This window comes from Anoplophora glabripennis, unplaced genomic scaffold (assembly GCF_000390285.2).
Source record: "Anoplophora glabripennis isolate ALB-LARVAE unplaced genomic scaffold, Agla_2.0 scaffold262, whole genome shotgun sequence".
NCBI classification, from domain to species: domain Eukaryota; kingdom Metazoa; phylum Arthropoda; class Insecta; order Coleoptera; family Cerambycidae; genus Anoplophora; species Anoplophora glabripennis.
In genome coordinates this window covers 306,644-330,005 of record NW_019416428.1, presented here as the reverse complement: position 1 = coordinate 330,005, position 23,362 = coordinate 306,644, and the positions used below count along the sequence as shown (strand labels likewise).

At 30.8% G+C, this 23,362-nt stretch overlaps 3 protein-coding genes across 3 annotated transcripts; 1 reads left to right on the top strand and 2 right to left on the bottom strand.

Moving 5' to 3' along the window:
- Positions 1-11,167: 11,167 nt before the first annotated feature.
- LOC108907234 (vesicle transport through interaction with t-SNAREs homolog 1A) lies at positions 11,168-12,336 on the bottom strand. Its single transcript, XM_018710814.1, has 4 exons — positions 12,105-12,336; positions 11,948-12,006; positions 11,544-11,891; positions 11,168-11,492 (listed from the first exon to the last, which is right to left on the bottom strand). The coding sequence occupies exons 1-4, from the start codon at positions 12,196-12,198 to the stop codon at positions 11,337-11,339; spliced, it is 657 nt and encodes a 218-aa protein (XP_018566330.1). The 5' UTR covers positions 12,199-12,336; the 3' UTR covers positions 11,168-11,336.
- A 4-nt stretch (positions 12,337-12,340) lies between these two features.
- LOC108907235 (60S ribosomal protein L34-like) lies at positions 12,341-14,681 on the top strand. Its single transcript, XM_018710815.2, has 3 exons — positions 12,341-12,369; positions 12,516-12,588; positions 14,369-14,681. The coding sequence occupies exons 2-3, from the start codon at positions 12,524-12,526 to the stop codon at positions 14,652-14,654; spliced, it is 351 nt and encodes a 116-aa protein (XP_018566331.1). The 5' UTR covers positions 12,341-12,369; positions 12,516-12,523; the 3' UTR covers positions 14,655-14,681.
- Positions 14,682-21,358: 6,677 nt separating this feature from the next.
- On the bottom strand, positions 21,359-23,341 carry LOC108907236 (putative nuclease HARBI1). The gene is made up of 4 exons (XM_018710816.2): positions 22,554-23,341; positions 22,317-22,492; positions 22,132-22,259; positions 21,359-22,029 (listed from the first exon to the last, which is right to left on the bottom strand). Exons 1-4 carry the CDS (start codon positions 23,107-23,109, stop codon positions 21,708-21,710), a joined length of 1,182 nt encoding a protein of 393 aa, XP_018566332.1. The 5' UTR covers positions 23,110-23,341; the 3' UTR covers positions 21,359-21,707.
- Between the last annotated feature and the right edge of the window lie 21 nt (positions 23,342-23,362).

The window sequence follows — 23,362 nt, the reverse complement described above, 5'->3', positions numbered from 1 at the left end:
AAAAGTTACAAATAGGGTCCATTTGTCCTGAATATGTTAGATAACCTATCTACAAATTCTTTATTAAACGGATGGACGTTTATCCAACAGACCCCTGCTTATAGGGCCTCCCCATCGAGAAGTATCAGGTAAGCGCCACGTCGAGGTGTTACATTAATTATAAAATCTGACGGTTTATGGCTCCAGACGAGATTTCGTGGTTGTTTTTTTATGTTACTTTTCCACTCGCTGCACAATGAGTCCGATACTTGGCTGACTGACGTTTAAAAAATATATACAAACGCCTAGTCATAAAACGTTTCTCTTTCAACGGACAAGGGACCTTTATGACACGCTGAAATTGAAGCTTTTAAGATTTTAGGGGCTTTATGATTTGTGGTCGTGTGAGTAAATGCGTTTCTATTTAAATCCTTCGACGATATCGAGTTGACTATATAGGCTGGTCCAATCAAATATCTTCCGTAAAAAATAATATGTACCTAGAGCATATAAATTATATTAATTCTGAATACAAAGGATATTATCCTTCATGGGAGGATACAGTTCAAGGAAATCTTTGGATAACAGGAATTTTTGGAAAGTGGTCCACGTGAAAAACCATTAAATTCGTAATACAAGCGAGATATTTCAACATCAAAGCATGTTTTTAAGAAGCAAAAATTATATGTATAATTTTTTCAAAATTAATTTTGGCTGATAGGTTTTGGAACTGTTATAACATTAAGCTTTTTATATAAAAACTATTCTGTTACATGGAATTTGAATTTGTTTTCAATTACCAAAGTCTATTATTACTTCGTTGTTAAAGATACAAATTTTGAACGATTTAAACTCTGATTAGGCCATTAGATTCTGCACCGCCTCAATTAAGTAAAATATAAATAAAAAAAAATAGACTCATAGAAAAATATTAATTGCTAATTGTAAAATTAATGATAATCCTAAACGGAGTAAATATGGAATGAATTTGCTGCTTTTTAATGTAGTTTCCAATTAAACAATAAATTTTAATTATAATGGATGAACCGTTTCATTATAATTACGAGAAACAAAAATATACAAATGACGTAACCCGCGAAAAGAAGAAATTGCAGCCTCATTCTAAAATATTTGAAATTTTTCTCAAACGTATACCTGCAATTTTCGAATATTTTTCATAACAATTTTAAATGTTTGAGAAACAATTTCCCTGCAAAATCATCCGTTTGGATGTTTAGAAAAAACAGAATTAATAAAACACATTAACTTCATTTTGTAATTAGCATTGAATACTTTTTCACGAAATTGGATACAAACCCAATGGAAGAGGTGCAAAGATCAGTGACGTAGGTAGATTTTAAATAAATTTTTTAAATAAATCAATTATTGTCAAATTTAGCAATAAAAAAAAATTAATAAGTATGCTAGTGAAAACTGAAAATAAAATCATATACCATGTTAAGTAATAAGTAGTTAAGTTTTTTAAGCTGTTCCAAGAAAAAAAACCTAATTAAATCGATCGAACTTTTCTACAAGGGAATTTCTATATAAAATGGGTCCACCGCACACATACAGGATGTCTAATTTTCGAGTCGCATCACTGATATCTGATTTCGGTTATCTTAAGAGATAGAAGGTCAGGGCAACTGCAGAATTTGATGATGAATAACTAGCAAGGGAGAAATTTGACATATCTCTTTTGGTTTGGAAGTTATTGACGAAAAATTTAAAGTTCTGTTTTTCTTTTTTTAATACAAAATGGAAAGAGGTGAACTCTTTGAATTCAGACACTGTTTAAACAGTTTTTTGTAGAGACTTCAAATATATAGTCGTATTAGCCGTGGTGTTCACTGTAGTACGGAGAAACGATATACAACTTTTGTTTTCCTTATAGGCGCCATGTCGGATTTTCTAATTTTTGAGTTCGGTGCATTTTTCTCATATGTTATTAATTCTACGTCCAAACATAACCCAATCCTAAACTATTGTTAATAATCAGAGTACACACAATGTGTTAAAGTCATAAATGTAAAAAATATATCTATAGAGGATGATTTAGTCATAATGTCATTAATTTAACCACGTATTCGGAAGCCCTATTAAAGACAGAAAATTGAAAACAAATTTTACTCGAACTTAAAAAAAAATAATTAAATAACCCCTCAACTCCCGTTAATTCGGCGCCTTATTTTGCATCATATTTGCTGACTGTGAACGCGCCGGCGCACCACAGAACGTCCGAACGTTGAAGCGAAACAGCTGATTTCCCCAGTAGTCTTAAATTTTGCAATTGGCAAATCAAAGAGCAGTGGATCATCATTTTATTAACAACATTCTATCTATGGACGGATGAGTGTTGTTTAACCGTATTGGCATTTTAAATATAGGTACCATACTACTCTTGGAAAAAGCAATAAGTCACACAGTAAGGTATACGTACTACAAACTGAATAATTAATTGAATATAACACTAAAAACTCATATTCAATTATAAAATATAGTTTAGGCAAACCAGTTTCAATTCTCAGCCGTAAAATCCAGTGCTCTCTCTTCTACCGCCTTTATCGATGCTCTGTTATTAGGCGATGACTTCAACCGCTTCCGTCGTTCTTCGTTAGTTGCCGCCGTTAGGGACTCCTATCCCATTGCTTTGACTCTGAAGGTAGGATTGCCAGATCCGAAATTAGAAAACCCGTCGATTTAGAGGGACATTTTCCTCGAAATGCCGATCAGTTGTTTTTTATACATAAGCTGAACAAAAACCAATTTATTATTAAAAAGCACGTTTTGTTTTGTTTTTTTGAAGTATTACATAGGTATACATTACATGGCAGATAGGAGTAAAGTATAATAAAACAATGAAAATCAACAGTTATTTATGAACAATATACAAATAAGGTGAAGTCGGTATTCATTATAATTCCTGAATAAAAATCAAGCAAATGTTATGTATGTGTTTCATTGCCGTTCATGTGTTCATGTAGGTACAAAAAGCCTAACAAAATTCGGACAGATAAGACAAGCTAATTTTTAGTCAGACATAACTGCAAAAGACAAAACAATAAAACATGCCCGGTTATAGCCGGATGTCTGGCAACCCTATTTGCAGGCCCACTAAAGGTATGGTTTTTAAGAATTCTGGTGGTGTTCATCGTCGGAAGAAAACGCTACCTTTCTCTGTAAGCAACGAACTTCACTACAAATGCTATTTCCACTGGCTGGCAGTGCAATCTGGTATTTTCTGCTGGCGATGAACGACAGGAAAATATCTTAAAAACCACATCCTAACCGAAACCGAAGTATGGTAAATCAGCAATCAATATCACCATATTAAGTATATAAAATAGTATTTTAAGTGTTAAATTTCATTTTTCTCGGCAGTGTTGGTATACCTATGAAAGTTTGTAGCTTTTTTTATATGCATACATATTGAAAGTTTCATGCCTAGTATAAGAATTATTGAGAGAAGGAAAATTTTAAAATATATATTTGTTATTAGTAAAAGAGTAACAAGTGCTTGTGCAGAGACGATACAGATTTCAAATGGCACTTTAGATTTAAAAAAAATGTGTCGTTACCTTGCTAGTTTCGAATAATAAAACATTATTTAGGTACATCTGTGAAAAATGTCAGATACAGGACGTTTAAATTAAAAACATCTGATAAAAAAATTTATTAATAAAAATTTTAAGAATAACATACCCACTGGGTGCGGAAATTAAAAATAAATCAGTTTTTATAAATATTTCTAAAGATGTCTGACGCGTAAAGTGATAAAGCTTGGGCTAGCTAATGATTTATTTAATTTAGGATAAAAATCAACCAAATTTGGGTATGAAAGTGACAAACAGTGAAGTGGATAGGGCAATAATTCAAGACCCCATAAATTCGACTTATTGAGTATTATAGAAGTTCGATTACTTTCTAAGCAGAGCTGGGAGTATTTTGACAAAAAAAAAATACCCAATAGTAGGCATTCTAAATAGTTATAAGTATTTTGTAATTAAAATACTTTTGTTATAACCCGAAAAATATTTTGTATTTCAAATACTTTAATAAAGTATTTTGTATTTTAAAGAAGTATTTAAAATCTTCTAAAAGTAATTTAAATACTCTTGAGTATTTAAAATACTCGAAGTATTTAAATTACCCAAAATACCAACCAAAAACAAATGCTTTTTGCCTGTTAGGACTGGCGACTGGTAGGTACATGTGCTAAAAAAATTACGCACCTGCACGCCTGGATTTAGCACATTCTACTCTGTATTCCGCAATGTGCGTTCTGTTATTGCTATTCTGTCTACTACCTTTTAGGTCACTATCATCGCTAGTCAAGTCAGTAGTTAATCATCAAAATTTAAAATTAATTTCTTTTTTAAATATTCTGCATCTCAGTAATTCAGATGAAAATGATTATTTCCACTCATATCTAGTTTTTTTTTTATTTTTTTAATGATCTTGAAATCAGGCTTACCTACACATACAATTTATTTTTTAAGTCACATCTTAAGAGTTTCAGATTTGATATTTCACAAAAATATTTTAAATACTGTTTTATTTTATTTTATTTTATTTTATATACCACCCAACAGAAAATTCCATTTACAGGATGGGTAAAAACAGAAAAATACAATACATTTAATAACTAAATAACATAATACAAAAAAAGATGTATACTAACATACTTAACCTAAATCACCATGAATATAATGCATGTTCACTCAATGATTGTTATTAGTTGACACGTATGCAAATAGGTCCAAAGACGATGGTTGTTATAGTAACTGCACATTTCGTATATAGGAGAGTAAATATTTGAGAATATTCGTACGAGGAGTTGATAAATAACACTGATCATGCCTGGATGTTAATAAACATTTTCAATTATTTAATATTCAACGTACTTAAAATACTATTTTAAATACTAAGTAATTTATATTTAATATACCTTGTCAAAGAAGTATTTTGTGTTTAAGTATTTTAAAATACTTTCGTACTAAGTAGTATTTTGTAAATTGTATTTTAAATACATTTTGAAAGTATTTTGCTCAGCTTTGTTTCTAAGGAGACCATTTTATATGAAAAATTTTTGAGTTATGACTTTTCTAACTTACGGTCACGTTAAGGTGCTATTTCACTTTTTTATGACACGACGTTTGACAGGAAATCGCCAAAATTGCCCCAAATCCTGTCCACAATCCCGTAATCACCGAAATCACTAAAACAAGTTGTAAGGTTCTGATTTTTGGTTATCAAGCATTTAATTAATATTATTAAAAGCAGGTGTTGCAAAACCTAGTTTCAGTGTCAAAAAAGTGTCCGAATGATTATTAACATATATAAGCTAAATACGAAGAGCGTTCAAATTTATAATTTATTAATGACAAACTAATAGAAAACAGAAAATTACATAATGTTTATATATAATCGTTCTCCTTCTAAATTCATTGAAACCATTGAAATACAAATATTTTCCCGACTAAAGATTCCTCAAAAAACTCTTAACAGTCCAAACGCGTCACATAGAAGCACTGCGAAGAGTATAGGTGATGGGGGAGAACCACAGGGATGAACAGTCCTTTAAAATGTATGAATTGTATCCCTTATATGGGCAACGACGTGAAGACACGATTGTTACAGATAGCTGTCTTTCTGAACCATTAATTATACCTTTCAACGTTTATCGTCCATTTTTCGATATAATAAAAAAGCAAGTGTAATGGTAATGATGAATTTATTGCCATCACTAGATTAGACAGCAATCCACTTTGCTTCGAGGCTTCCCAGAGCATGAGCCTTTCTTATGCGACGTAGCCAGAGACCAAAGTAGCGATTTTGGACAACTTTCATGGAATCATTTTTACGAGTTATGTCATTTTCGTACGTTTTACATATCTAATCGACCTAACCTATCAGTTTCAATTTTTTTATTAAGAATCCAGAAAAGCGGGCACACTGGGAGCCTTGAAACAAAGTGTATTGGCTGTCTTTAGACACTATAATTGTCATATTCGAGTATATATTTAAAAGATAAAAGCTGCATGTCGACTTGAAATAAAATAAACATAGTGTACGCTCGGGTGTACGTGACTATTTTACATACCTACTGTAATCAATGCCAGTTTAGAAATGGTAACACTGTTTTACATTATCTGTACAAAAAAAACATACCTATTCATTTACCTATTCGTTGCCGCACATATCCAAATATGTATTAAGTAATTTTTGTTGTAGGGATGTACCTCTCAATGTACCAATGTACCTGCTTAAGTCTCAATATAGTATCTATATGATAAGAACAAAAATTAATTAAACAAAACCTTGGGTCAAAAATATCAGCCAAGAATTATTTATGAGGAAAATACATAAAATCAAACAATATTCTCAAAAGTTACCTATGACCGATCATATAGGTGTAAGGGTTAGTTTTTTGACTGCCCTACTTCGGAAGAAGACCGTATGTGCACATATGACAGTTTAGAGAAAATTGCAACGAGATATTAGGCATACTTCATTTACTAATTAAGGTAATAAGTTAATTTTTTTGGTAACGGCAAATGAAAAACAAATATTTTTTAATGTATTTCAAAAATGTTAGAAAACATTGCAATTTCATTAAAACAGCGTCACATATGTTGTTTTGTCTTAATAAATTTAAAATTTTGCTAGGTAAAAATGCCGTATATGTGCAGTATGTGCTACATCTTCAGAAGAGTCCCACTAGTGCGGGAAAGTCCAATATCTATGTTAAAATGAGGAATATATGAATTTTTCTTTTTACTGTACAACGTGTTCCACTTTTCCTGGCCAGACACCAACTTTTGTTTTTTAAATGGAAACACACATTTTTTATATTTTATTCGGATTCTACATCAAAAATAAAGGGTAAGTACTTTGGGTGGAATAGTTCTATTCAAATATTCCAGTTTTTGAGACATCTAGCTTGAAATGTTTTTCTAGTCGATATTGGCTGCTTACATTTTCTGATAGATACTGACAGGTTATATTACTAGCTACTAAACCCATTTTTTTATCAGATGTTTAGTAAGGATGACTCTTCCGAATCATGCTCCAAAAACTGGCATGCGTTATACAGGGTGACCAAAATCAAAATGTCAAAATTGCCAATTGAAAAATTGAAAAATCTCGAATTTTTTAAATGCAACACCCTGTATATTTTCATACCATTAGATGCAGAATTAAATTCTCTACAACTTTGCTATACCCGCTCCTATACCAAAATTCATTAGTTTTTCATGAAATCTCATTTCTATGAAAAAATGCGAAGTTTACAAATAGCTTATAAGTATGTAAAATAACGTAGTAGGCTCCTGTCAAAGGATAATCTGGAAAATTTTCGATTCACATGAGGTTTAATAGAAAAGCGACAGTAATAATAGTGAAATGAATTACTCTAAAGAAGAATTAGTAAATAAATAATAGAATAATTAGTAAAAATCATGGTAAGTGTTTATTGACAAGTATTTACCAAACTAATACTTAATCCAGATTTACAAAGATATCCTCGTATAAAGTGTTTTGTAAAACTGAAGGAGAGGTTTGAAAGAACAACAAATGCAAATTATGAGAAGACAACAAGAACACACGCATGCAGTATCCAAAACAGTAAATTAACATCGTGCATTTCTAACAAAAGTAATAAAGCTAGTTAAATTAGTAATTAACAGGTAACCGCTCAAAATGTATGTCAATTTTCTCTAGACATTGAGCAATTCTACGACGAAAATTGGTAAATACTTGTCAATAAACAGTTACCATGAGTTTTACTAATTATTCTATTATTTATTTACTACTTACTTCTTCTTTAGAGTAATTCATTTCACTATTATTACTGTCGCTTTTCTATTAAATCTTATGTGAATCGAAAATTTTCCAGATTATCCTTTGAGAAGGAGCCTACTACGTTATTTTACATACATATAAGCTATTTATAAACTTCGCATTTTTTCATGGAAATGAGATTTCATGAAAAACTAATGAATTTTGGTATAGGAGCGGGTATAGCAAAGTTGTAGAGAATTTAATTCTGCATCTCATGGTATGAAAATATACAGGGGAGGGGGTTGCATTTAAAAAATTCGAGATTCTTCAATTTTTCAATTGGCAATTTTGACATGATATTTTGGTCACCCTGTATAACGCAGGCCAGTTTTTGGAGCATGATTCGGAAGAGTCATCCTTAACTAAACATCTGATAAAGAATGGGCTTAGTAGCTAGTAGTACAACCTGTCAGTATCAGAAAATGTAAGCAGCCAATATCGACTAGAAAAACCGAGAAAAACCTTTCAAGCGAGATATCTCAAAAACTGTGAATATTTGAATAGAACTATTCTACACAAAGTACACTTTATTTTTGATGTAGAATCCGAAAAAAATATAAAAAATGTGTGTTTCCATTTAAAAAACGAAAGTTGGTGTCTGTCCAGGAACACCCTGTATAGTTGAATATATTTTTAATTTGTACATTCCGAGAAATGTGGCAACACAGTAATACGAAAAATTCATATATTCCTCATTTTAACATAGATATTGGACTTTTCCGCACTAGTGGGATACGCTGTATACATCGTATTAGTATACATGATATTTTGGATGTTTTCAGAGAATAATTTACAATTTTTAATATATTGTGTTGCAAATACTGTTTAATATAATATAATTGAAAACAACGCATGTGAACACATACGAATTTAATTTGTTAAAAACATCGTATTTCGACGCTTACGTTTATACTATGTATGTACCTCTTAATGAAATACAGGGTCTGCATCAGACACATACGGTGTTTTTTTCTAGTATATAAAAACGAAGAAAATAAGAGTGACACATTAGAAATTTAAAATGTACAAATTTTTAAATTTAAAGAAACAAACACGATATTTTTTTATATTTATAGATGGGCATAATGCGATGTAGATTTCGAAATTGTAATTATCTCAATTTGTCACAAAACTGCACATACGGTCTTTTTCCGAAGTAGGGCAGTGTAGGTATCTACCAATTCCACAAATGGCAAGTTACCGAGCAAAATACAAAAACAGAGAAAAAAAGTAGGTGGGTATATTTCAGCCAATGATACATACCTTAAGGAATGATGATATTACTTACCTATAATTAGGTTCAATTAAATAATTTAAACAAAAAAACCTACCTATCTAAACCTTTTGGAAATACGTAAAAAAGATATATACAGTGCGCTAGAGTATGTTACGAGAGATCCATATATATATTAATTTAAAATGATAGGTAAGCATTAAATATACATATTTTTAAAACATAATTGACAACAGAAAACATGTTTTCTAATACCTTTATCTAGGTATTATCTAGCATAGGTATACTTTATTTGCACTGAATTGCAAAGGTTTATTTTATTTCTTTTCTAGTCTTATTTGAAATTGAGTCTGACTTTTGGGATAAAGTGTGCGGTGGGATAAAGGCAATTAAAAAATGGAAAACAGTTAATTCATCTCTTAAAAATTTATAAACATCAGTAACATCACGAGATGTGTAATAAGAAGTAGTTAGATATTTGCACGTGAATATCACACCCAACATAATAAAAATAACAAAAGCCCTCGCAAAAACCCCTTAAGTGTTTCCGCAGTAACAACATGCCTGTAGATTATCTTTTATCTAAAAAATATTCCTATTGATTTTAATTCAGGAGTGCAATAATTGTTTTTGAAATAGTAAATGATTTCATGTTACATTAATTAAGGTTGTATTTGTTTTAATCACTTAGGTATATGATTCAGTTCACAATTACAATACAGACTACAAACTTTCGTATTTAAAATAAACATCTACTTAGATAGGTAGATAATTTGCATAGTTGCTGACACTACAAATGATACTAACATTCTTTGCAAAAATGTAAATATAGTATGTGGGCTGAAAATACCAGTTTTTAAGTAATTTGTGCTGCATATTCAAGTACTATAATATTACGTACTAGGTATTATCTTTTTGTATAATCTAATCTTATCTGCGAAATTTAATCATTAATTTACTATTAACTAAAGAATATATTAGATAATTTATTATGAGTAGAATTTTCACTCAAATGGTTCCAAAATCCTAGAAACTAATAAAAATATAAACATTTCCAGAGCCTACTGTCAAAATTAAGCAGAAAATGACGCATATGATAACATAACCAATTAATTTAATAAATTTACTTACATGTTTGAACGAAGCTCGAGGCAGATGAATGATTCAGAAAGAATACACTTTTCACTCCCGATTCCCGGGAATCGACCATTTTAAACACAAAAATTTAACCACTTTTCATTAGAAATCACACAAATACACCATTCGATCACTGTCTAAATCAAGAAGACATATACTAGACTGAATACTCGCGCCATCTATTTGTAAGAGACTAAACTACATGATCTAGTTTCTGATGCGTAAGGTCCTGTGACTTGTATAATTCGTATTAAACAAGGACAAGGAAAAGTTTTCATTTTTGATTTTAATTTCATTTGTTTTAATTTTCGATAATTATTCGATATTGATATCCTATCAATGCCGGACGGTCCCGCTTTCGACAAATTTTTCTTTCCAAATCCAAAGGTTGTTATTGGCATTTAGGTATATGAAGGTACATAGTTACAATTATTTTTGTTATAACTATTTCCTTTTGAAATTTTATATTTGTTTATAATTTTCGTAAACTAACAAACAATAAATCAGTAAAAATCTAATTGTGTACCTAATTGAGACTATAAAACTAAACTATTCAAACAAAAGTTCTTCAAAAAAATATTATATCCTTTTGTATGTCCTATATTTATACGTTAACATAGGCCGTATTCAGCGAATGGTTGGACTGGTCCCCCCAGCCCAATAGTTCTCAAATTTCTATTACTATTTATTACATTCAAATTCAAATGTTTGAGTCAATATCTTTTAACATTCTTATAATTTTTTTTTCTAGTCATTTTCAATATTTTCTATTTTGGCTGTGTTTTCTATTTGATTTGTACAATTTCTTTCCCTTAATTTTTCTTCCTTTAATTTTTATTAAATAATTAGATTAATTCAGGTAGGTCTTTAGTTATAGAGAATGATTAGGAAAATAAAATAAATTGAAAACATTTATTTCAAATAATTTTTAAATACATATTTTAATGCAATAACATTTTAAAATCAGTGCTATATTTATTTGAAATATACAACCTAATTAAAATAATACATAAAACAATCACAATATATCAGGAAAGGAATGTAACAATAAATTAAAAATAAAAATATGCCACAATGATTTAATCTTATTTGCTAGGTTTATTACTAAATACATATTTACATCTATTTGTATCAATGAACACGTTTAGGATCTGCTATATGCCAGATATATTCCTAAACAGATTGCTATGAGAAAACAGGCACAAACTGTAAAAAGTATCACTTTCTGCTGGAGGGATCTGATTATCATAGAATTAATAATTCTCCCTGATCGATTTACTTCCTCATCTGTTTCTCGTAACTGAAAAAAACAACATACACATATTTTGGAATATATTTACCTACAACTTACTCTTGCTCGAGATCTCTGAATCGTCTCCCGCTGATCCCCTAAGTTCTTTAATACTTGCGTTCCAATTTCTTGTGTCTCAACTATAACTCTATAGCCTTCCTCAAGCTTTTTTCCAGTTCTTTCTATTGTTTCAGAGTTATCGAGGAGTCTCTGTTTTTGGTCCGATGAAATTCTAACATCATTTAATTCTTCCGCGCTGTCATATAAAGCACCCTGTTTTATCGACCGAGCTTTAATGTAGTCCAGTGTCAATCGCTTTAGTTCGGCACGGTAACAATCTAGCTTAGTTCTACACCTTTGCCTTTTAGATGATTCGACCTCCCTAACCTCCAGTTCCATTTGTTCCAACTAAAATTTTAAAACAACATTTATTATGTTTATTGTGGGATATGAAGGCTACTTGCCAGTTCTTGTGCCTCTTCCACATGTTTTTCAATGTTAGAGATTAGTTGGCGACGGTCTTCTAAAAACAAACAAGTGATATTCACAATTATGACAGTATGCATAACAAAGTAGGTTGTTTATGTTAAACAAACGAGTACAAAATAAATAAAATCTTACTAGTGGCTGAAGCTGTTAAAAGTCCTACTTGAGCTGTGATATCTGCTGTAAGAACAGAATATTGTTGTTCATAATTCTCAAAAAGTGAAACCATTTTGATTTCGATTTTGAGAACATAAATCGCACATCTCACTATATCATTGTTATCATAGATGTCACCACATTAACTGTTGTCGGCTGTCAGTGCTGTCAAACTATTTTCTGTCGAATACGGTTAGCGCATGCTCATTTTTAGTTATTCTTTTCCATTTTTGCTTTTGGACAGGTTAGTAAAACAAAATGTTATCCTTAATCATCTGCTTTTTAAAATGTAAAAAAGTTAAATCAAGCGATATATAAACTTAGAGGGAATGCCATAAATATTATATGTATAAATATGTTGCAGTATTGATGTGAATTATTCTATTTTAGAGAGCAAAATGGTGCAACGACTGGTTTTCAGAAGACGATTGTCTTATAATACAAAATCAAACAGAAGACACATGTGAGTACATTTTTCCATATTTAGATTTTTTGCATAATGGAAATAATTTTAAACAGTTGTCAATAACAGTAGTGTACATTAAGGTCAACGCTAAAAAGTAAACTGTTGAGGTTATGTTCCGACCATTTGAATTTAAGAATCTGTAGGTTAACTGAACCGAAACATTGCAGCTAGTTGATATTGTATTTTTTTTGTTCATCTCAAGAATAACATTACATTAATCTCACATTAACACATCCACAAATTTATCAGGTCTGGTTAAAATATATATTGTACCGATGTATAGTTATTCAGTAACAGATATAATTTTGTAAATTTAAAAGGCTTTGCACATAAATTCAGTTTTATGGTTTTACGTGTATTACATTAAGTAAAAAATTAGAAAAATCTGTAAATATGTGATGATACACTGATGGGATGGCATAACTGTTAGCAATTCCTGTAACAATTTTTTAGGGAGGATTCTGTAAATCCAATCCGTATCCTTTGCTAGACATTCCTACGGTCTTTGTTGATTAAAAAAGTGCAAGGAAACCATCATTGTGAAGTTGTGTGACAAATTAAGTACTTATAAAAGTAATAATTGATATATTTAAAATACCAATTAAAACCATATTATTTCAAGATTTTGAAGACATGTTTTTCATTTCTAAACCAGTGTCTTTAATTTGAAAATAAGTATTAATTTATTTGGGTTCTATCTAATAGCCTTGTTTATGTTTATCAGCTTAGTGGACAAATAGAAAAAAATATTCTAATAATTAGTATATTTGGAGTTGGATTTGAGATTTTCAGTTAGTGATGTGATCATAGGCGGAGTCCAAGGGTCCAAAAATTTATTCAAAGATGAACTAGTTTCTTCCCGGACTTCACCCAGAAAAAAAGCAGAATTCTAAACGCCAATCTCAGTCAATTAGAAATTACATAAACATTAAAGTACACGCAAGTTAAGCTGCACATATACAGGGTGTTTATTAAGTACTTACTTGTATAAACTTTAAAGGGGAATCTTTGACTAATTTTAATTTAAAAAGTTCATGTAAATATTGGTCTGCAACGGGTCTGCATGGTGACCCATGATGACAAAGTACCTGTATTTTAAAAATTTTTTTAGGACACATGAGGCCAAAATGAAAAAATGTCTCATATTTTTTATCTATTTTCACTTTGTGATGATGTTAAAAAGTTGGTAAACCGCTCATTGCGAACCAAAAGAACTTACCAAATTTTCAAAACAGTGTTGTTGATATTCTGGGATTTTTATTAAAGATGATGTAATTGTGTATAAATTAAGTTAATTGCGTGGCACGAGGCTTTGCTTCGAACTAACAGATGGTAGTTAACACCACTGTTGCCAGCCCTAGTTTCATTAATGTACATCAAATATTTTTTTAGATATGTGTGTAATTCTGATGTTTTTTAAACACTTAAATACTCTGTTACATGCCTAAGAAGCAACTTTGGATGGATGCATATTTGGCCCAATTATCATATTTTTTACCTCAGGAAAATCTGACAGCAATTGTGTTGCTTCATTTAAATACACCCTGTATAGACAATTTTTAGATCTTTTGTAGTCTAATGTGAAAATTGAAAATTAACTTTTCATTTCTACTGATTTGGAAGGAGTATTAAAATATGATTTTAAAATGCTAGACCATACTTTTATTACTTTTTTTATTGCATGACATCTGGTACAGTTAAAACATTTGGATATCAATTGAGGGTAGACTTTTTTTTTCATATTTCAGTAGTTTGTAGTAGAGTGTATTTTTTTCAGTGTCCGTACACCAGGAGGCAAATTAGTCTACCAATACTTAAAGAAGCCTAAGAAGATCCCCAGATGCGGACAGTGCAAAGATAAGCTTAGGGGTATCATTCCAGCTCGTCCTCAAGAACGTTCACGTCTGTGCAGGCGCAAGAAAACTGTAAAACGTGCATATGGAGGTGTCTTATGCCACAAGTGTGTTAAGGAAAAGATTGTTAGGGCGTTCCTTATTGAAGAACAAAAAATTGTCGTTAAAGTACTCAAAGCACAGCAAGCTGGAGTTAAAGCTAAAAAGTAGACATATATAATAAATGTATAAATTTTATATTGAGTTTTTTTTTCAGTATTTTATTCCTCTATGGTGTTATATTTTTAAAGGTAGGAATATATTCGAGTTATAATTAGATCTCTGGCCATTTAAGAAATTAATGTTATTTTATGTTTTTCTAAGTTTTCAACGATTGTCTAGAACCCAAGGCATATATGGAAATGACTGTTCATTTGTGATTTTTTAATTATGGTAGAAAATGGGTTTTTCCTTTAAATAAAATAACCATATAATTTTTAAAACAGATATGCATCTACTTTTATAATCTTTCTGATATCAATTGAAGAACTATGAGGTTGGCAGTATACAGGCTGTTATAAATTCTCTTCTCACTACGGGATCTCGAAAACGGTAAGAGATACAAAGAAATCAGTTTTTGTTTCATTTTAGCCTTGTTTGAGGTGATATTGAAAAAAGAACACTTTCTCATGGCCACTTTTTGCCTTCTATCGAATGGCATAATCAATTTTTATATGTAACGTTTTGTCTCTCCAGAACCGTCATCAACTTCATTTTTTTAAATATGGCCCTAGAAATTTTTTGCAAGCCTTCATGATCCCCAATACTGTACTGCCTCAGCCGGAACCAGATTCAGACGTTTTGTTTCTAGTTATTTAAACTATTACCACCACGCATTCAAATAAAAAATTATTAGTTTTATTTCCCGGTCCATAGTTATTTTTAGGCTTCTTGAGTACTCAAAATTCATACAAATTCCAATCTATTTTTTTTAGGATATTCATACAAATACATCTGTCATGCTCTTTCATAGTTGCGGTTACAGATATAATTTAAATTCCGATAATACTATGCTGATCTTCATTTTCAACATTTGCCAAAACGAAAATGTTTTTGAACATTTACTGAAATTTTTTAAAGAATATTCAGTTGGTGTTTTGGTTGTTCATATGCATTTTTAAGAATTAATTTGTCATAATAAAATTAAAATTGTATCTAATGTTTTAATTTTGATGCAACAACTTATTGAGTTATGTACGACAAGTGATGGTAATAGTTAATAATAATAATAATAAATGTTTTATTGTAACGCGTGGTGGTAATAGTTTAAATAACTAGATGGATTTCACAGGGTATAACGACACTTACAGTGTACGATAATTCAAAGAAATCTTAAATAAAAAATTTCGATAAATTTGAAACGAATACACTGAAGATGAATTTTTCGAGACCAAACGTCTGAAACTCGTTCGGGCTGAGGCAGTAGTACAATATTGAGGATCATGAAGGCTAGCAAAAAATGTAATAAAATTTCTAGGGTCGTATTTAAAAAAATGAAGTTGATGATGGTCCTGGAGACGAAACGTTATATATAAAAATTGATTATGCCATTCGACGGAGGGCAAAAAGTAGCCATGAGAAAGTGTTCTTCTTTTTTCAATATCACCACAAGGCTGAAATTAAACAAAAACGGATTTCCAAAATTTCGGTTTTTTTCAAATATTTCAAAAACTAATCATGTTAGCCTTGATTTTTTAGATACATAATGTTGATCCCCTGACCCCTGATTACGCAACATTGCCCCCATTTAAGTTATTTCGTACCTCTTACCGTTTCCGAGATCCCAGTAGTGAGAAGCAAATTTGTAACAGCCTGTATACTAGGTTCGGTCACTGACGTAGCAACTCGGCATTGAAATATTTGAAAAACATGTTCCCAAATTTATTTAGACATACCCATATACAGGTCTGGTCGAACTAAACGTGGAGGTGGTAGAAATATATATGCCCAGTTGAAGAACAAACAGCTGCATTGGGCTACAGGGCAATAAATCTCTGTAGTTGACAAGTGGTTGATAAATTGCCCAGCAGTGCAATGCAGCAATGCGGAATTTGGTGATTCAGGTAATTTTTATTTATTATAGGCACCTTCTCATTCACTTCACAATCATTCATATATTACAATTGCGAAAGGGAGAAATAAGAGGGATATTTTATTTACTATTATCACAACATGGCAATTTGGAGACCTTTTGAAACGGAACAAAACGAAATTTACCACCAATATAATAAAATTGAGGACATAATTAATTAAAATATGTTGTTATTTTTAATAAAATCAATGTCTGGTAGAAAATAAATCTACAAAATAAACTGAAGAAATTTTATAGTAGGTATTATATTTGGGGTTGACTAGAGGAAAGTAATATTTCTTTACACAAATTTATATAGGGTGTTTCGCATAAGAACCGACAGCAGGGGTATGTAGGGAAACCCAAAATATGTTGATTTAATGCAACTTACCTTTATACTAAGTTACATCCCTAAGAAGTTATAGGCCTTGAAAGTGGGGTTTCAAATTTCGAAAAAAATTATCTCGGTTATACCTGAACTTAGAAAGACCGTGTACCAAGAGCATCAACCGACAGTAAATAGAGTTTAATAGAAGCATTTTGAAGGGTTGACGAGGGATGATGCACCATTAAAATGTGAAGGAATTTTAAACCGTTGGCGGACTTAGAAAATTATTACTTTATTTTAAAACTTTTCTAACTTTTGGATGTTTTCAAAAAACTTATTGTTTTCAACAAAAACATGAATAACTAATAACACGAATTGTACCTGTTATTTAAAATCATCGAAAATTCAAAAGTTAACTACGAAACTTGATGATCAGGAAAAAAGTTGGAATAAGAACAATTTAATACAAAAACAAACAATTTTCAAAAGAAAATTCTCTTTACTGATGAAGCTTGTTTCAGCTGCAGAGGTATTGTGTATGTTATTTCTTATTTGTTTTTCTATTAAATTACTCTCATTCCAACTTTTTTCCTGATGTTCAAGTGTGACGTTTAAATTCATAGCCAACTTTTGAATTTTCGATGATTTTAAATAACACGGCTACAATTCTTTCACATTTTAATGGTGCATCATCCCTTATCAACTCTTTAAAATTCTTGAATTGAACTTTACTTACTGTCGATTAATGCTCTTGGTATACTCACACTGTATACCAAAATTTGGTTTTTTAAATTCAAGTATTTAGATATTGATTTTTTTCGAAATTTGGGAGAAATCTACTATTAGATCTATGAGGGTCCTAGTTTGTAACTTTTGTGTGATAATTTTTGAAATACCAACTTAAGAAAGTCAAATTTATTGAGTGCTAAAACAAATCTGGTCACGTGGGACTCTGACATTTATGAAGGCACTGTACATACAGGGTGATTCATTAACAATGGGAAAATCGAAAACTGAAGATACTACACGTGAAATGGTGACCATTGGCGCAAACGTGCCTAATCCGAAAGTTAATAGTTTCGGAAATACGGGGTGTTGAAAGTTAAAATTTTAAATCGTTTTTTTTGGGATTATTTTGAAAATATGTAGGTTAGGAACTTGAAAATTTGTGAAACTATATTTTTTTAGGCGTATTATCAAAACATAGTGTTCGTTAAATCGATTTTTCTCGAAAACGGATCGAGATACCGAAATGAAACAAGAGTACATAATTAATGGAAAAATGATAGCTCTTTCAGGTTTTGAATCAAGTTTCATGTTAGATATACAGGGTAAAAAGTTATTAACTAAATTTTCGGTAAAATTGGTCGTAAGTGGCGCCCTCTATGAGCAATGCTGAAATTACAAGTAATTTGTATCAAATCAATATAATTTTGGTATCATTGCAAAGCTAAAAGATAGACCCACTTCCCTCTTGCAAGCAATTTTTGATTTAAGCCTTTATTTTTACGTAAATACATTGTAAATATGACGATTTCTTGCATAGTTTACTCTTTAAATTTAAACAATTAGAAACCACTTTTGAAAAAACTGTTACAAGACAGCAGTAGGAAAACACTTTGTCTTTCGATTGTTTTTTTATTTGGGCCGCTATGTTTATTCGTTTTCCAAATATGTGTTATGGGCCAAACCCTTAAAATGGGTTTATTTCAAGCGCGCGATGGACTCTTAATATCTGACAAGACAACCTATGTCCCTAAAAGGACACCATATCGCATCTAGCATATCAAATAATGTCTAAAAGGTAATTCAAACCTATTATATTAGTAAGTTTTATTTATTTTTTACCCACACAGCACATGACGTCCCTGGGATATCCTCATTTAGTCCTATATATCCTAATCGGGGATGTCATTCCTCAGGATATCCTGATGATATTTAAATAAGACAAGTAGATCCTATCAATATCCTAGTTGGGGATATCCCAGGTAAATCCAAACAGGATGTCCTGGAAATATCCTATGAAGATATTAAAAGCCGAATAATCTCCAATTTTGGGATATCCTAGGCAAATTCTAGAGTGATCCCATCCTGGGATGGTTCTTGGCTTTGCACAGTGCATGGTGCATGCGCAGTATGACATATTGACGACATGACCCGTATCTCGCCATTTTCTGTGTTTCTTTGTTTTATAAGTGCGTGACTCAATGACGTTTTTATTAATTTGAAAAGTGGAAAATGAAATTTAAAGCTTGTTAAAATAGTTAAGTGACGTGCATCAACCACCTGCTGGCAGAAGTAAGTATTTAAATTACCTTTGGTATTAAGGTATTAATATCATAGAATAAACATATAGGTTAGAATCGTATATAGTATTAACTAATTTTGTTCTTACTGTTTGTATCATGCAATAATTATATAATGCCTAAAGAACGCATTAAAAAAACATGTTTTCAAATATTTTTTATATAGAGCCTAATACCATTCAAAAATTAGAATAGTTTTTATCACTATTTGTAATAGATGTGTATAAGTGGTATCACCAAATCTACATAATATGTTCAAATCTATAATTTTTAGTTTTGAATGTGTTGTATATAGGTGTTCTGACAAAGGATTGTATCCCATAAATTTAATTAATTTATTATAGTTCTCTGTCTGTAATATTTGTACCAACATTGTGAGTTATAAGGATTACATTATAAATCGTAGGCAGAATTACGTATTATCTATTAGAATATTAGAATTAAATTTAATATCAACAGATTATAATCCATAGTTCATGAAATTAGAATAGTCTCGTTAAATGTATTTAATGAAAATTTTTGTTTTGTCACTCGTCTACAATGTAAATGTATTATTAACATACTTTTTCTACAAATTTACAGCTGGAATTTCACAAGCACATTGCACAAAAAATTGCCCAGAAAAATATAATGGGGAGGGCATTAAAACATGTCGCGGCATGCAAATGAGAGACTATAAAAAGAGACCAGATCAACAGCACATAAGGAATAGTTATACATATAATACAAATAATGACTTAGTTGTGTATATAACTTTGTTTATATTCTGTAATAAAAAAGTTAGTTATATGTATCATAAAGGGTTTTTTGGCGAGAAAACCGCTAACACGGTTAACTGTGGTTTGCTGCGGTTTGTCATTTTCGCGAAAAGTAAAGTTAACCCGGTTTGATTGGGTTTGCCAAACCGGCAAACCGTACTTGAGAGGTGTGTTAGACTTAGAGTTAATATTTGTGTCTCTTTTCTTTCTAATTCCTCCTCTGTTTCACCAATCACCCGGCAAATTTAGGGATGTTTGATGAATTGTTATTAATTCATTATAAATAATGGAATGTGACAATAAAGTAGTGTTTAAAGTTAATAACAAAAAGATTGTAATAGAAGATGAATTAACAAATATTAATCTGTTACGTTATGGTAGGTAATTATGTATTTTTAAAAATTCAGCAATTATTTTTCAGTTTTCACTCCCTTTTAGATGATGCATTTACATTAAAATACTTCCAAGAAATGTTGCGTAACAAAGAATTGGAATCTTTCGGTATACATGAAATAGATGTTGGTGAAGTAGAAATAGTTAGAATAACTAAAAATAATGAAGGTATGTATGTACCCTACTAAGCTTATTTTGATAGCTATCATTTATCATTTTATTGTTATAAATTAAAAAGTAGGGTAAAATATTTCAGATCTCCAAACAAACAATAAGGAAAATGAAGATAACAGCAATACATTTAAAAATGACATTTGGGCAAAGAGAGGAAAACAAACGGCAATTGATTTAGAGGCCACAGAAAAATTGTTGCAATTGAGATTGAAATATGAAAATAAATTTAATGACAAAAAAACTGTCAAAGTAGGAATTTGGCAGAATATAGCAAAGGAAATGTCTGAAGCTGGATATTTTGTTGGATTGGGGAAAGTAGGCGGAGAAAAATGTAGGCAAAAATTTCAAAACTTAACGAAGATCTACATTACCTTCATTAAACATGTTAATCAGACTGGAGCAGAGAAGAAGGACCCACCAGATAACTTTGCATTATTACATGCAATATTAGGGGGGAAAGATAAAATATTTCCTAAGTTTAGTATAGATTCGTTTGATTCTCCCAGCATGTATAACAATATAATTGATAATGTCAGTACAGAAATTGATGAACAGAGCAACAGTGACACAGTGGAACAAAATATTGAAAATACTGTTCCTGAAACTGAGATATCTGAAATAGCGGGCAGTAGCAGCTCTAGATTTAAAAATATAAATAAAACAGTAAAACCGAAAACGAATAAACTAGAAATTATACAGTGTATACAGAACGTACATGCAGAAAATTCTGTCCGCCATGATTTACAATTCAATCAGTTGATAAATGTGTTGAATGAACAAAATGATTTATTAAAGGAACAAAATAATGAAAGGAACAGACTTATAGATTTATTCGAAATTGCTGTGAAAACTAATAGTAAATCCAAAAAAAGGAGAAGATCGTCAGATTCTGACTAAGGTTTTTTGGACCTATTTTTTTTGTAAATTATTTTATTGTCTTCATTATGTCAATGCATGAACTTAGTTTTATTTTTTATACCTGTGATTCATTTGTGATCGTAAATTGTTAAGTTTTATTTTGTATTTTAGTTATAGGTAAGGATATACGATCTACCTATTTATTGAAAATAAAAGCATGAACACACGATTATTTTTTATTTAAATTTGAAGTTAATAAACCCTAAAAATAGTATAAAGTTTTATATACTTAACAAAATTAAAATTAGGTATAGATTATGTAGGTAGGTACTACTTTTACATTTCAGAACAAATTTCATCCCGTTTATACAGACCACTTTGCTCCACATCACTCTGTGCCGGAGGATCTTCTGCATCAGGTAACTCGGGAGTCACATTCCGTATATCATTAAAATCATCATTGACAAAAAGACAGAAATTGTGAAGAACACAGCAGGATGTAATTACTTCTACTGCCTTTTTGATGGAATATGTATTTATATGTTTTAAAATTGCCCATCTTCCTTTTAATTGGCCAAAAACATGTTCTATCACTACTCTTCCTTTACTTAAACTATAGTTATGACGCTTCTGCTGCCTTGTTAACCTGCCAGTATCCCTGAAATACAATACGTGTACAAACCATGGCATGTGACATTTAATGTTGTAGTTTTTTCATGATACATAAATCATTTCTTATTCAATTATAAATAATATTTACCTATATGGTGTCATTAGCCATGATTTGCAAGGGTAGGCTGAATCACCAAGCAGATGATATTTATTAAAAAAGTATTTACTTGGCCCCATTTCTTGAATTCTCCTGATTAAACCACTTTCATTTAAAACCTATAACAAACACTATTAGTGACATCTCGTATTATTTAATCTATTTGTTTAACTCACTCTAGCATCATGTACTGAGCCAGGAAACCCAACAAATATATTAATAAAAATTCTTGATGAAGAACTGATTCCCTGTAATGTTATGGAGTGGTTTAAACGTCGATCTTGATAGCTATCATGTTGCCCCTGAGGTATTGTACAATCTATGTGACATCCATCAATCGCACCAATAACATCTACATTATTTTTTGTATTAGTTCAAAAACTGAATTGAGTTGAATGTGTACCTAGACATACCTGGATATCCACAGGCTGCAAAAAATTCTTCGCTCACTTGGATACATTCTTCTGCAGTTGGCCAAAATATATATTTATTTGTTAGATTACAAAGTCCTTGCAGAATAGTATCAATACAGTTAAATACTGTCGAAGTTGCTACATTGAAACGATCACCAATCGATATCATGGTATCGCCTTTAGCTAAATACCATAAACAAATGAGTACCTTCTTTTCTAATTGAATTGGTAAGTATCCGCCACGGTACTGGGAACGACTCAAAACATTGCCGAGTGCATCAATTAATGTTACATTTGTTTGTCTTGTCATTCGAAAGTGCATATAAAAATCATATGACAAATAATTATCTATCCATACTTCATAGAAATTTGGGAATCGGCAATGTTTATGTCCAATTGTAAGACAAAACATGTTTACTTCTTCCATATCGACTCCACTTGCTTCAAACAGATAGTCACAAACGTTAATCGCATTTGAGGTGGTGAAATTATTTGAAAACATATCATCTGATAATAATCCATACATTAATTTAATCCTTTTAGGTAACCGATACATATTTTAATAAAATGGTAAAAGCAGAGATAACCAGTAAAACTAAAAATAATAAAAGTAACTCTCTTAGGTCAATTTTCTAAGGTTAGAGGACTAGCTAATAGGGATAGACGTAGACAGACAACATACATAAACAAACCAAAAGAATTTTTGCGAGAACTCAAACACATAACTCAAACTCATAACCCAATCAAACCGGGTTAAGGTGCGGTTTGGCTCGCCAAAAAACCCTTATAGAAAGAGTTGATTATATATA

What these genes read in the sequence shown, in the direction of transcription:
- LOC108907236 (XM_018710816.2), bottom strand. Translation starts at nt 23,109, where the DNA reads ATGTATCGGTTACCTAAAAGGATTAAATTAATGTATGGATTATTATCA. An exon ending in TGCAGCCTGTGGATATCCAG is followed by an intron (nt 22,493 to 22,553) that starts GTATGTCTAGGT and finishes AAAATAATGTAG; the next exon opens with ATGTTATTGGTGCGATTGAT. An exon ending in GCTCAGTACATGATGCTAGA is followed by an intron (nt 22,260 to 22,316) that starts GTGAGTTAAACA and finishes TGTTTGTTATAG; the next exon opens with GTTTTAAATGAAAGTGGTTT.
- LOC108907234 (XM_018710814.1), bottom strand. Translation starts at nt 12,198, where the DNA reads ATGGTTTCACTTTTTGAGAATTATGAACAACAATATTCTGTTCTTACA. An exon ending in TGGAAGAGGCACAAGAACTG is followed by an intron (nt 11,892 to 11,947) that starts GCAAGTAGCCTT and finishes TTAAAATTTTAG; the next exon opens with TTGGAACAAATGGAACTGGA. An exon ending in TTCAGAGATCTCGAGCAAGA is followed by an intron (nt 11,493 to 11,543) that starts GTAAGTTGTAGG and finishes TGTTTTTTTCAG; the next exon opens with TTACGAGAAACAGATGAGGA.
- LOC108907235 (XM_018710815.2), top strand. Translation starts at nt 12,524, where the DNA reads ATGGTGCAACGACTGGTTTTCAGAAGACGATTGTCTTATAATACAAAA. An exon ending in AAATCAAACAGAAGACACAT is followed by an intron (nt 12,589 to 14,368) that starts GTGAGTACATTT and finishes TATTTTTTTCAG; the next exon opens with TGTCCGTACACCAGGAGGCA.